The sequence below is a fragment of the Amblyraja radiata genome, chromosome 2 (assembly GCF_010909765.2).
Source record: "Amblyraja radiata isolate CabotCenter1 chromosome 2, sAmbRad1.1.pri, whole genome shotgun sequence".
Taxonomy (NCBI): Eukaryota; Metazoa; Chordata; class Chondrichthyes; order Rajiformes; family Rajidae; genus Amblyraja; species Amblyraja radiata.
Genome location: NC_045957.1, coordinates 27,756,251 through 27,768,523, shown reverse-complemented (window position 1 = coordinate 27,768,523; position 12,273 = coordinate 27,756,251). Strand labels below are relative to the sequence as shown.

Sequence of the window (12,273 nt, the reverse complement as noted above, 5' to 3'; positions counted from 1 at the left end):
CATATTCTCCCAAACGTGTACACCGTTCCTTCCTTCCCCTCCAACAATTCTAACGCCTGTATTAAGGCATACAATTCACATGACTGAGCCGACCAACTACCTGGCAACCTGCCCGCCTCCACTCCTTCAAATCCTTCTCCTCCTATTATGGCATACCCACTATATCTTTTTCCATTTATACAGCGGGAAGAACTGTCTATAAACCACCTTTCTCCCTCTGCCAGAGGCTGCTCCTCCAAATCCTCCCTGCTCTTGGTCTGTAGTTCTATAACTTCGCTACAGTAGTGTTCTGGTCTCTGCCCTTCCTGCTCGTCGTCCGCCGAGTATAAAAACTGGGAAGGGTTTAAATTCTTATCGGTCAGAATGGTCAAATCGTCTTTTTCCATAAGTATCACTTCGTACTTTAGGATCCTGGAGTCAGTCAACCACCGGTTGGACTTCTGAGTTAGTATTGTCCGGACCGTGTGGGGAGTAGATACTACCAGGTCACCTCCAAATGTCAATTTTCTACTTTCTTCCACTAATATTGCTGTTGCTGCGACCGCTTGAATACATACAGGCCACCCTCGTGATACCGGATCCAAGAGTTTAGAAAGGAATGCGACTGGCTGTCGCTTCCCTCCTCTCTTTTGTGTCAGTACCCCCAACGCAATTCCATTCTCCGCATTAACAAAGAGATGGAATGGTTGATCGATGGACGGGAGGGTCAGTACCAGTGCGGTGATCAGGCTATTCTTTATTTCTCCAAATCTCTGTTCGTCCTCAGAATCCCATTGTACTTTATCAGTCTCCTCACACAATTTATCATACAAGAACTTGACTTGTCGGGTGTAATTGTCTATCCATAAACTACAGTACCCAATTAACCCGAGAAACTTCCTGATTTCTTTTTTGTTCCTTGGCATCGGCAGCCCGGTGATCCCAGCTATTCTTTCGGGGTTTATTTTCATTTTCCCGTCACTAATCAGGTGTCCTAGATATTTAACCTCCTGTTCTACAAATTGTAGTTTATTTTTGGACACTCTCAATCCCTTTTCCCCTAAAAAGTTTAAGAGGGTTATGGTTGCATCCCTTACTGGCTCTTCTTCTCCGTCTGAGAGTAACAAATCATCTACGTACTGCAATAATTGTGTCCCATAGGTCCTGGGAACATCCTCTAATACTTGTTCTAATATTTGCTTGAACAGGTTCGGGGATTCAATAAATCCCTGAGGGAGCACAGTCCGTCGATACTGTTGCTTCCTCAGTGTGTCTGGGTTTTCCCACTCGAATGCAAAGAGGTTTCTACTTTCCTCAGCCAGGGGGCAGCTCCAAAAGGCGTCTTTCAGATCTACCACACTGAACCACCTATGGTTAGGGGGTATACGTCCCATTATGGTATAAGGATTTGGGACTACCGGGTGTCAAGCCCTAACTACCCTATTCAATTCTCTTAGGTCCTGGACCAGTCGGAACGTTCCGTCAGTCTTTCTTACAGGGAGCATTGGCGTGTTGTAGGGGGACATACAACTCTCCAATACTCCATCCTTCAGTAAGTTTTCTATAATTGGCTGCAGCCCTTTCCTTCCTTCCATTGAAATCGGATACTGTCTTACTTGTACTACTTCACTTCCTTCTCGCAAGGCTATCCTCAGAGGTGGTATTCTTAGCCCTCCCCTATTTCCCTCTCTTGCCCACACCTGTGAGACTATTCTTTCTTCATCTTCGGTCGTCAATGTATATAGTTGTACTATAATCTGTCCACCTATGGGAGCTGTGCCCATCCATTCCTAATTGAACTTGTAAGTTCCTTCCCATCAGATTTATTCCTGCCTGGGGCACCAGGATTAAGTCTTCCATGGCCTCTCGATTTTCATATCTTACCATTACTCCTTCTATCTCGGGAGCTGTCATTACCTTTCCCCCTACTCCAGAGATTTTGACTTGCTTTTCCCCTAATCCTATTCCCTCCGGTATCCTGGTTACACTTGATCTTTCCGTCCCTGAGTCCACCATAAATACCGTGTCTTCTCCTTGGGGACCTAATTTTAAGTTTACCAAGGGTTCCCGTGTACGTCCTACACACCCCAAGGAGGGGAACCCCTGACCCCCCTATTCCTCCATCAGTGTGTACGATTGTACTTCATGCCTTATCTTTGGACATTCTCTTTTAAAGTGTCCTTCTTTGTGACAATGATAACACCGGGATGGCCCGGTGCGCCATACCCCTGATCCTTTTTCTTTATTTCCCGGGGGACCCCAACCTTGGTCCCTCCATTCACCCCTTCCTCTTTCTCTTCTTTGAAAGTTTGGGGTCCCTGGTTCTCGCCCCCCCTCACGGGAGGAGCAGATGCCCTGACCACGGGGGTTCTTTGGGTTGGGTTCCAACGCCACTTATTTCTCAATCCGACAACTCTTCGGATGTCTCAATAAGCCAGACGCACACCTCACCCCCCCCCCTCACCCCATCCGTGCAACATCCGCCCCAATGGACTATCAGGCGGAATGTGCGGCTCTTCATCAGTTTGAGCCTTTTTCCCCCGGGCCCTTACTTTGCCCGTTCCGGTTACCCATCCCTGTCAGACCTTTTCCCGTCCAACAGAACCCAATCGCCCGAGTAATACTTAATAGTCAATATTCTTACCCGAGTCCTGTGCACAGGAATTGCTCGATTGATTGATCCCTTTCACCGGATTCCCTCTTGTTTCCAGAGTCTCTTGTCCGAATATCACTCGCTCAAACCGCTGACGGCAAGCAAGGAGATCAGAGACTGCTGAAATCAGCAGGGTGCACCTTCCCTTCCTTTCGTGCCTCCGTCAAGCGGCCGGAGTGGCGATCCCGGACGAGCCCCCAACTTGTGAGATATATTGTTTGTGCTCACAATCACTACTCAGAGACTAAATCGTGGAAACAAGAAATGCTTTATTTGCGAGTCTGCAGAATCGGGTGCCTCTCCAAGTTGAGACACCCCGAGCAAAGGAAAAACATCTATTTTTATACAATTCAGTATACAGTCTTTATTGATCGGACGCCTCCCCTTCTGACCACTTCCAATCAGGGTACCGAGGTTCACAATCTTCCAACCCTCCCCTCCGTGCGTCATCAATCATTCCCTCTCCTCCCACATCATACATCGCATGTACATTTAAATTAGGTTCTTTGTCATGAGGGGCGTAAAGTTAATATTCATTTATTTTATTAAGCATGCTCAGTAGCTGTTGCCCTAACCTACTTAATTGCCTTTGACCTAAAGAATAGCTTCTGTGTTGTCAGCTACATTCTTTACCTCATCTTGTTATTCTACAATGTTATCAACAGCTCTGAAGGTCTGACTGTTTGTTCGAATCACAAGGTTGGTGATTCCAACTCCTCGGCCCATCACAAGATCGGTGACTACAATCATTCGGCCCCTCACAATGATGGTGGTTTAATCATCTTATCCCTCACAATCTGCTTGTGAAAACCTTGGTTATGTTCAAAGATAGTTGGAGAGCACTGATGCAAATATTGTGAAAACCAATATCGTGCGTCGAAGGGTCTGTCCTGTACTGTACTGATCTATATAACAGTCATATTGCCTATATGGAATAGGGTTCAAACGCTATTTTACCTGAGTCTTCTAAAAGTAAAGGATATGAGGAAAAATTATGTTAGTGAAATAGTGCATCCTTTACAGAAAGTATTAAATAATAAGGACCCCGGGACTTGAAGGCACGTTGATTAGAGACCTGAAAGGCAAGATTAGATGTCATTGCAGTAACTTGGGGATTTTAATTAGAGTAATCAAATCTACTTGGTTCACTAATGGCTCTTTCTGGGATGGAAATCTTTCATCGCAGGCAATTTTGACCTACAAATTGACTTGGTATTGCCCTCTGAAATAACCTTGGCAGCCACATTGTGATGGAATGTATGTTAGTACGACCACTTGTAAACAAATAAAACAAAATGGCCTTGAGATCTCTGTCTAATAATGAGGGCTTGAAGGGTGCAGGAAGAAGGCGGATGAATTGGGTCGATTATGCATATCAATTAACTTGTGTTTAGAATGATTGAAAACTGTCTTGGATAGAATTATGTTAGTGAATTTTTGTTTCTCCCTGTTTACAAAATGTACCATATTATCTTGAAGGTCTCTGGAAGGCACTAGATAAAGAGCAGGTGAAAATTGGATCTTTGGCTGTATTTGACTGATATTTAATCTGCCTCAACTACTTCAGTTAACATTTGTTAAGCAATGTAGTGTGTCCCACAAATATTTCTGAGGTTCTGAAAAGTATGACACCCTTGGATATATGCAATTTGGTTGAATTACTCTTTAGCAACCAAAGGATACTTGATTACATAAAATGTCCTCCAGGTTTATCATTACAAAAGGAAAATAAATTCCACTCACAATGCATTTATTTAAAATTATTTCATTCAAATTTATATATTGTTCTTTGTTCTCTACTTCCACTAGTGACTGGGTTTAGCAATTGAGTATTTTAAATACGGCTTTCATTCTCCCAAGGAAATACATATATATTTATAATGAAACATTGAGTACAGTCCGTAGTAGATTAAATATGAAGGAATAGCAAATGAACTATATGGAAGAAAACTATGGATAGGAATGTTTGTTTTTATACAGTGATATTATTATTTATTTTTGTAATTTCTGTTTAACAGACAGAATATTAGGGTGACCAAAGTGGAAAGTCCAGCCCAAAGTGTGATCGCTTGTGTCCTGTTTCTGCAAGGATTTAATTCACTTGCTGCATTGTAGATTGAGAACAATCCCTGCAGAAAATCAGGTCAATTGATACAATTTATTTAGTTGTAAAAATAAGGAACTGGGGTGCTGGGTTACCAAGAAAGAAAGACACAAAATGTTGGAGTAACTCAGCACGTCAGGCAGCATCCCTGGAGCATATGGAGAAGGGTTCTGACCTGAAACGTCACCGATCCACGCTCTTCAGGGATTCCGCCTGACCCGCTGTGTTACTCCAGCATTTTGCGTCTTTCTTCAATTTATTTATTTGTTTACCCTAAAGTTTTTGGCTGCCATCTTGAAGTCCGGACCAGTCGTATATGGCATTGCATAAACAAATATATCACTCTTCTGTCATTGAATGTGCACCGAATATGACAATTCTCAGGTTGGACTTTTATACAAAGGCCTTCTCTTTTTGCAGCCTGAATTATGTTTTCAAAGCCAAAACTGGAAATATAATCATTAGTCTCATAAATGCTCTAGATTGCATCAGAGCACATCAGAGGATTAACACGGCTCCAGTGGAACTACAATGTATAAGTGGTAATATTTAATTTAATTTAATTTAATAATTTAAGCGCCTTGAGTATTAGAAAGGCGCTATATAAATAATTATTATTTTTATTATTATTAATATTAATCATTTTTTTAAAAACAATCTATGACTTAACTGGTAAGAGTGCTATAGCTTCCGTTGATACTTTCAATGAGAGAGTTACATCATGGTTATCAGCATGGATGCATGATCTGGCAACCTGCTGCACAGCACAGTAGTATAATACTCAAAAGATACAATGGTCAGCCCATTAGGGAAAACAGATTTATTTTTGAGTTCTGGCTTCTTCACGACTTACCAAATATTCTCTTCCCCACCCGCCCTTCAACCCCAGGCAGCACCGAATTTGGAAAAACTGTAGATAATTCCAAGGAAAGAGGCAAAGTGTTGGAGTAACTAAGCAGGTCAGGCAGCATCTCCAGAGAACATGGATGCAGTGGAGGGAGGGAGGGAAAGCTGGAAGAGAAAAGGGGCAGGACAAAACATTGCAGGTAATAGGTGAGCACAGTTGAGGGGTGAAGGAAGGGGTTGATAGGCTGAAGATTGGACAAAGGCCAGAGATGAAAAAACAAGGTGTGGGACAAAAGGATTAAGAATCCTACCAGCATCTGCAGTTCCTTATTTTTACAATAATTACAAGGTGTTTCCTCACAATTTTGAAATAGTTATACTCCAGTTCATTTCTCATGATGAGTAGTGAGACGTGAACAGAGCCATCTCGGGAGGGTGAAGTTGAGGATTTTGCTTATTAGAGGTGATACTTAGAAATGACAAATTAAACAGTTCAAATAAGGCCATTCATAGATCAGTGTGACACAGCTCATCTCCAAAAGCTTGAATTTTGTTTGGTACAACTGAAAAAATATCCTACAAAAGGAAGACTTTTTTTATCCGAAGGCACTGGAAAATGATTTTATTGTGCACAGTGCACAGCCCAATATATATTTTGTTGAAAATATCAGTGCTCGAATACTTACGGAATAACTGTGGGGAAGAAAAAGGAAAACATCCATCATTTCATTTTATATTGCTTCCTATCATCCAAATGTAAAAATAGTGTCCTTATGGAACAAAATCCTTAAGGGCTTGGTCCATACTATTCAACCTCGGGCAGCTTCTGGTTCTTATCCTCTGCAAAGTCAGGTTCGCACTTTTAAGTCAGGTTGGCAAGTTTAAAATGATTAATTTGGTCCAGATTTATTGATAGATTAATTTCAATTCATGACACAGATCTGCTATTATCTTTGATTTCTATTCCTTTCCACGTGTTTATGTGGTCTATCTAAACAGAAAATCTTGTAACCCACATTTACAGGAATTACATGTTAAGATGCATTTAATACATCTTTCCAGTAGCTGCAATATATTTTACACAAGGCGTACAACTAAAAAATTGATGATTATTATTAAATTAAGGTATAGTTGGCTGTATAGGAAATAACTTGAGTTTTACATTGAAGGTTATGAAAACTTTGCTTACTTTCTTTAACAGAAACTAAAGATGACTCACTGGAGGAGGACATCCTTACAGAAATGGAGACCAATGAACAATCACCTCTATTGCAGCGCACGGTATCTGATGAGTCTGCCAGTTCCATAGCCTCAATCAATCTCAATACAAAAACCAGGTTAGAACTTGAAGCTGAGTCATTCCCTCATGTGTTATATAATGTGAAATGCTGGGAAATAGGTACACAAAATTGCTGGAGAAACTCAGCGGGTGCAGCAGCATCTATGGAGCGAAGGAAATAGGTGACGTTTCGGGCCGAAACCCTTCTTCAGACTGATGGGGGGTGGGGGGGAGAAGGAAGGAAAAAGGGGAGGAGGAGGAGCCCGAGGGCGGGCGGATGGGAGGGTGGGAGGAGACAGCTAGAGGGTTAAGGAAGGGGAGGAGACAGCAAGGGCTAGCAAAATTGGGAGAATTCAATGTTAATGCCATCCGGACGCAAGGTCCCCAGGCGGAATATGAGGTGCTGTTCCTCCAATTACCGCTGTTGCTCACTCTGGCAATGGAGGAGACCCAGGACAGAGAGGTCGGATTGGGAATGGGAGGGGGAGTTGAAGTGCTGAGCCACCGGGAGGTCAGGTTGGTTATTGCGGACTGAGCGGAGGTGTTCGGCGAAACGATCGCCCAACCTCCGCTTAGTCTCCCCAATGTAAATCAGCTGACATCTAGAGCAGCGGATGCAGTAGATGCGGTTGGAGGAGATACAGGTGAACCTTTGTCGCACCTGGAACGACTGCTTGGGTCCTTGAATGGAGTCGAGGGGGGAGGTGAAGGGACAGGTGTTGCATTTCTTGCGGTTACAACGGAAAGTGCCCGGCGAGGGGGTGGTGCGGGAGTGAAGGGAAGAATTGACGAGGGAGTTGCGGAGGGAGCGGTCTTTGCGGAAGGCAGACATGGGGGGAGATGGGAAGATGTGGCGAGTGGTGGGGTCACGTTGGAGGTGGCGGAAATGGCGGAGGATTATGTGTTGTATTTGCCGGCTGGTGGGGTGAAAGGTGAGGACCAGAGGGACTCTGCCCTTGTTGCGAGTGCGGGGATGGCGAGAGAGAGCAGTGTTACGGGGTATGGATGAGACCCTGGTGTGAGCTTCATCTATGGTGGCGGAGGGGAATCCCCGTTCCCTGAAGAACGAGGGCATTTCCGATGCCCTGGTATGGAATGTCTCATCCTGGGAACAGATGCGGCGTAGGCGGAGGAATTGGGAGTAGGGGATGGAGTCTTTACAGGGGTCAGGGTGGGAAGACGTGTAGTCCAGATAGCCATGTGGGTCAGTGGGTTTGTAATGTATGTCGGTCAGGAGTCTGTCCCCTGCGATGGAGATGGTGAGGTCAAGGAATGGTAGGGAAGTGTCGGAAATGGTCCAGGTGTATTGGAGTGCCGGATGGAGGTTGGTGGTGAAGTGGATGAAGTCAGTCAGTTGTGTGTGGGTGCAGGAGGTGGCCCCAAAGCAGTCGTCAATGTAACGGAGATAGAGGTCGGGGATGGGGCCCTGGTACGTATTGAACAAGGATTGTTCAACGTACCCGATAAAGAGGCAGGCGTAGCTGCGGCCCATGCGTGTGCCCATAGCTACGCCTTGTGTTTGGAGGAAATGGGAGGAGTCAAGTGTAAAGTTGTTGAGGGTGAGGACCAACTCCGCTAAGCGGAGGAGAGTGTCAGTGGCTGGGTATAGGTTGCTCCTCTGGTCGAGGAAGTACCGGAGGGCTCCGAGGCCATCCTGGTGGGGGATGGAGGTGTAGAGTGACCGGACATCCATGGTGAAGATGAGGGGGTGAGGGCCCAGAGAGTGGAATGCGTGGAGGCGGCGGAGAGTGTCTGAGGTGTCTAGAACATAGGTGGGAAGGGATTTGACCAAGGGGGATAGGATGGAGGGAAATAGGTTCTATTTGTATGCAGAGACACTGGTTAGAGCAGCCAGAACTATTTGCTGCAGGGCATCAAAACATTTCCAGAGGAGCTGGATGGCTTCAGCTTATGCAATTAATACCACAAATTGATTGTTAACCCTTTACAGGGTTTGAGAATGCAAATAGTTCTAAATTGAGTCATTCTTGAAATGAGCATACACATGCTCATCTGGCAGTGTATCTTAGATTGTCGGATTAATCCAGTGATTGTTTTATTTTAAATTCTGAACTCCACCTTTGTGTCTGTTGAGCTTAAAAGAAGTTCTCTCTGCCTGTGTCTCCCCCCGCCCGTGTCTCCCCCCGCCCGTGTCTCCCCCCGCCCGTGTCTCCCCGCGCCCGTGTCTCCCCGCGCCCGTGTCTCCCCCCGCCCGTGTCTCCCCCCGCCCGTGTCTCCCCCCGCCCGTGTATCCCCCCGCCCGTGTCTCCCCCCGCCCGTGTCTCCCCCGCCCGTGTCTCCCCCCGCCCGTGTCCCCCCCCGCCCGTGTCTCCCCCCGCCCGTGTCTCCCCCCCGCCCGTGTCTCCCCCCCCGCCCGTGTCTCCCCCCCCCGCCCGTGTCTCCCCCCGCCCGTGTATCCCCCCGCCCGTGTATCCCCCCGCCCGTGTCTCCACCCGCCCGTGTCTCCACCCGCCCGTGTCTCCCCCCGCCCGTGTCTCCCCCCCGCCCGTGTCTCCCCCCGCCCGTGTCTCCCCCCCGCCCGTGTCTCCCCACGCCCGTGTCTCCCCCGCCCGTGTCTCCACCCGCCCGTGTCTCCACCCGCCCGTGTCTCCCCCCGCCCGTGTCTCCCCCCGCCCGTGTATCCCCCCGCCCGTGTGTCTCCACCGCCCGTGTCTCCCCCCGCCCGGTGTCTCCCCCGCCCGTGTCCCCCCCCGCCCGTGTCCCCCCCCGCCCGTGTCTCCCCCCGCCCGTGTCTCCCCCCGCCCGTGTCTCCCCCCGCCCGTGTCTCCCCCCGCCCGTGTATCCCCCCGCCCGTGTCTCCACCCGCCCGTGTCTCCCCCGCCCGTGTATCCCCCCGCCCGTGTATCCCCCCGCCCGTGTATCCCCCCGCCCTTGTATCCCCCCGCCCGTGTATCCCCCGCCCGTGTATCCCCCCGCCCGTGTATCCCCCCGCCCGTGTATCCCCCCGCCCGTGTATCCCCCCGCCCGTGTATCCCCCCGCCCGTGTCTCCCCCGCCCGTGTCTCCCCCCGCCCGTGTCTCCCCCCGCCCGTGTCTCCCCCCGCCCGTGTCTCCACCCGCCCGTGTCTCCACCCGCCCGTGTCTCCCCCCGCCCGTGTATCCCCCCGCCCGTGTCTCCACCCGCCCGTGTCTCCCCGCCCGTGTCTCCACCCGCCCGTGTCTGCCCCCGACCGTGTCTCCCCCCGCCCGTGTCTCCCCCCGCCCGTGTATCCCCCCGCCCGTGTCTCCCCCCGCCTGTGTCTCCCCCCCCCCCCCCCATCTGTGTCTCCCCTGTCAATACAATTATTAAGTAGTCTTGGAGGAGTTGTGAGGAGGGAGGAAATACTGTAGGAGCCAGGTTAGTTTTGGAAATGGGAAAAGTTTTCTCTCATCCTTGCAGATATTGGAGGAACTTCTGTTAAATTCTGAGAAATGTGAATTGGGTGGGGTTTTGCTGTTGGATCAGGACTACTTTTCTGGAGATATTACCATGGTGTATAGAGCAACATTGGGCATATGACTTTAATGCAGCACAGAAATAAGCCCTTCAGCCCACTATGCCCATGCCAACCATCCATTTACAGTATTAACCTCATCTTTTATTTTCCCCACATTCTCATCAACCCTTCCAGTTTCTATAATTCACTTACACACAAGGGGCAGTTTTTAGTGGCCAATTAATTTACTAACATCCACATCGTTGTGATATGGGGGAATCAGGAGCACTCTGAAGACTCTCATAGAGTGCATGCAGTTTGCACATTCTTTTTGAGCTCAGGATTGAACACGGGTCTCTGGTGATGTGAGTACTAGCTGCATCACTCGGAAACCCACTCAGTGACTCGGTAGTGAAATCAAGACGTACAGTGCCCTCCATAATGTTTGGGACAAAGACCGATCATTTATTTATTTGCCTCTGTACACAATTTAAGATTTGTAATAGAAAAAATCACATGTGGTTAAAGTGCACATTGTCAGATTTTAATAAAGACCATTTTTATACATTTTGGTTTCACCATGTAGAAATTACAGCAGTGTAATGGTCCCCCCATTTCAGGGCACCATAATGTTTGGGTCACAACAATGTCATGTAAATGAAAGTAGTCATGTTTAGTATTTTGTTGCATATCCTTTGGATGCAATGACTGCTTGAAGTCTACGATTCATGGCTATCACCAGTTGCTGGGTGTCTTCTCTGGTGATGCTCTGCCAGGCCTGAATTGCAGCCATCTTTAGCTTATGCTTGTTTTGGGGGCTAGTCCCCTTCAGTTTTCTCTGCAGCATATAAAAGGCATGCTCAATTGGGTTCAGATCGAGTGATTAACTTGGCCACTCAAGCATTGACCATTTGTTAGCTTTGGAAATGCTACTTTGTTGCTATAGCAGTAAGTTTGGGATCATTGTCTTGCTGTAGAATGAATCGCCAGCCAATGGGTTTTGAGGCATTTCTTTGCACCTGACCATATGGGATGTGTCTATCCACTTCAGAATTCATTATGCTACTTCAAAACCTTTTTCCAGAACTGTGGTTTCTCTTTTAAGTGCTTCTTGGCAAACTGTAAACTGGCCATCCTCTTTTTGCGGCTAACCAGTGGTTTGGATCTTGCAGTGTAGCCTCTATTTCTGTTCACATTTAGCCAACTGCCTGATAAATTTGTCCTTTGTTGTGTATATTTTTTTGTCATTATATTTTCATAAAGTAGTTTCGGGCATTATTTTGTGTTATAAAATTATTCGTAGGCAGTTCAATGAGCCACTAAAAATGTAGTTCCTGAGGATTATGCAATGGCTTTTTTAAATTATGATATCTGCAGTAAGTTTCTCAATCCCCCTATTTTATATCACATTAAATTCCTAAATTAATACACTTTTTAATTATGTAACAACAACAAATAGAATAGATGCTTTAGGGCTTGGTCTTGCACTTGCAAACCCGAGCTTTCATTAAAAATTGCATTGTGACAAGATGTGCATTACATAGAAACATAGAAACATAGAAATTAGGTGCAGGAGTAGGCCATTCGGCCCTTCGAGCCTGCACCGCCATTCAATATGATCATGGCTGATCATCCAACTCAGTATCCTGTACCTGCCTTCTCTCCATACCCTCTGATCCCCTTAGCCACAAGGGCCACATCTAACTCCCTCTTAAATATAGCCAATGAACTGGCCTCGACTACCCTCTGTGGCAGGGAGTTCCAGAGATTCACCACTCTCTGTGTGAAAAAAGTTCTTCTCATCTCGGTTTTAAAGGATTTCCCCCTTATCCTTAAGCTGTGACCCCTTGTCCTGGACTTCCCCAACATCGGGAGCAATCTTCCTGCATCTAGCCTGTCCAACCCCTTAAGAATTTTGTACGTTTCTATAAGATCCCCTCTCAATCTCCTAAATTCTAGAGAGTATAAACCAAGTC

The 12,273-nt window shown here is 46.9% G+C and overlaps 1 protein-coding gene across 17 annotated transcripts in view; it reads left to right on the top strand.

Annotated features, from left to right (window-relative positions):
- Window positions 1-12,273, top strand: part of kmt2c (lysine methyltransferase 2C) — a 394,622-nt gene that overhangs the window by 142,836 nt on the left and 239,513 nt on the right. For all 17 annotated transcript variants that reach the window (XM_033044025.1, XM_033044050.1, XM_033044059.1 and 14 more), the window contains one exon: window positions 6,784-6,919. In XM_033044025.1, the coding sequence (XP_032899916.1) occupies window positions 6,784-6,919 (136 nt within the window). The remainder of the gene's footprint in view (window positions 1-6,783; window positions 6,920-12,273) is intronic.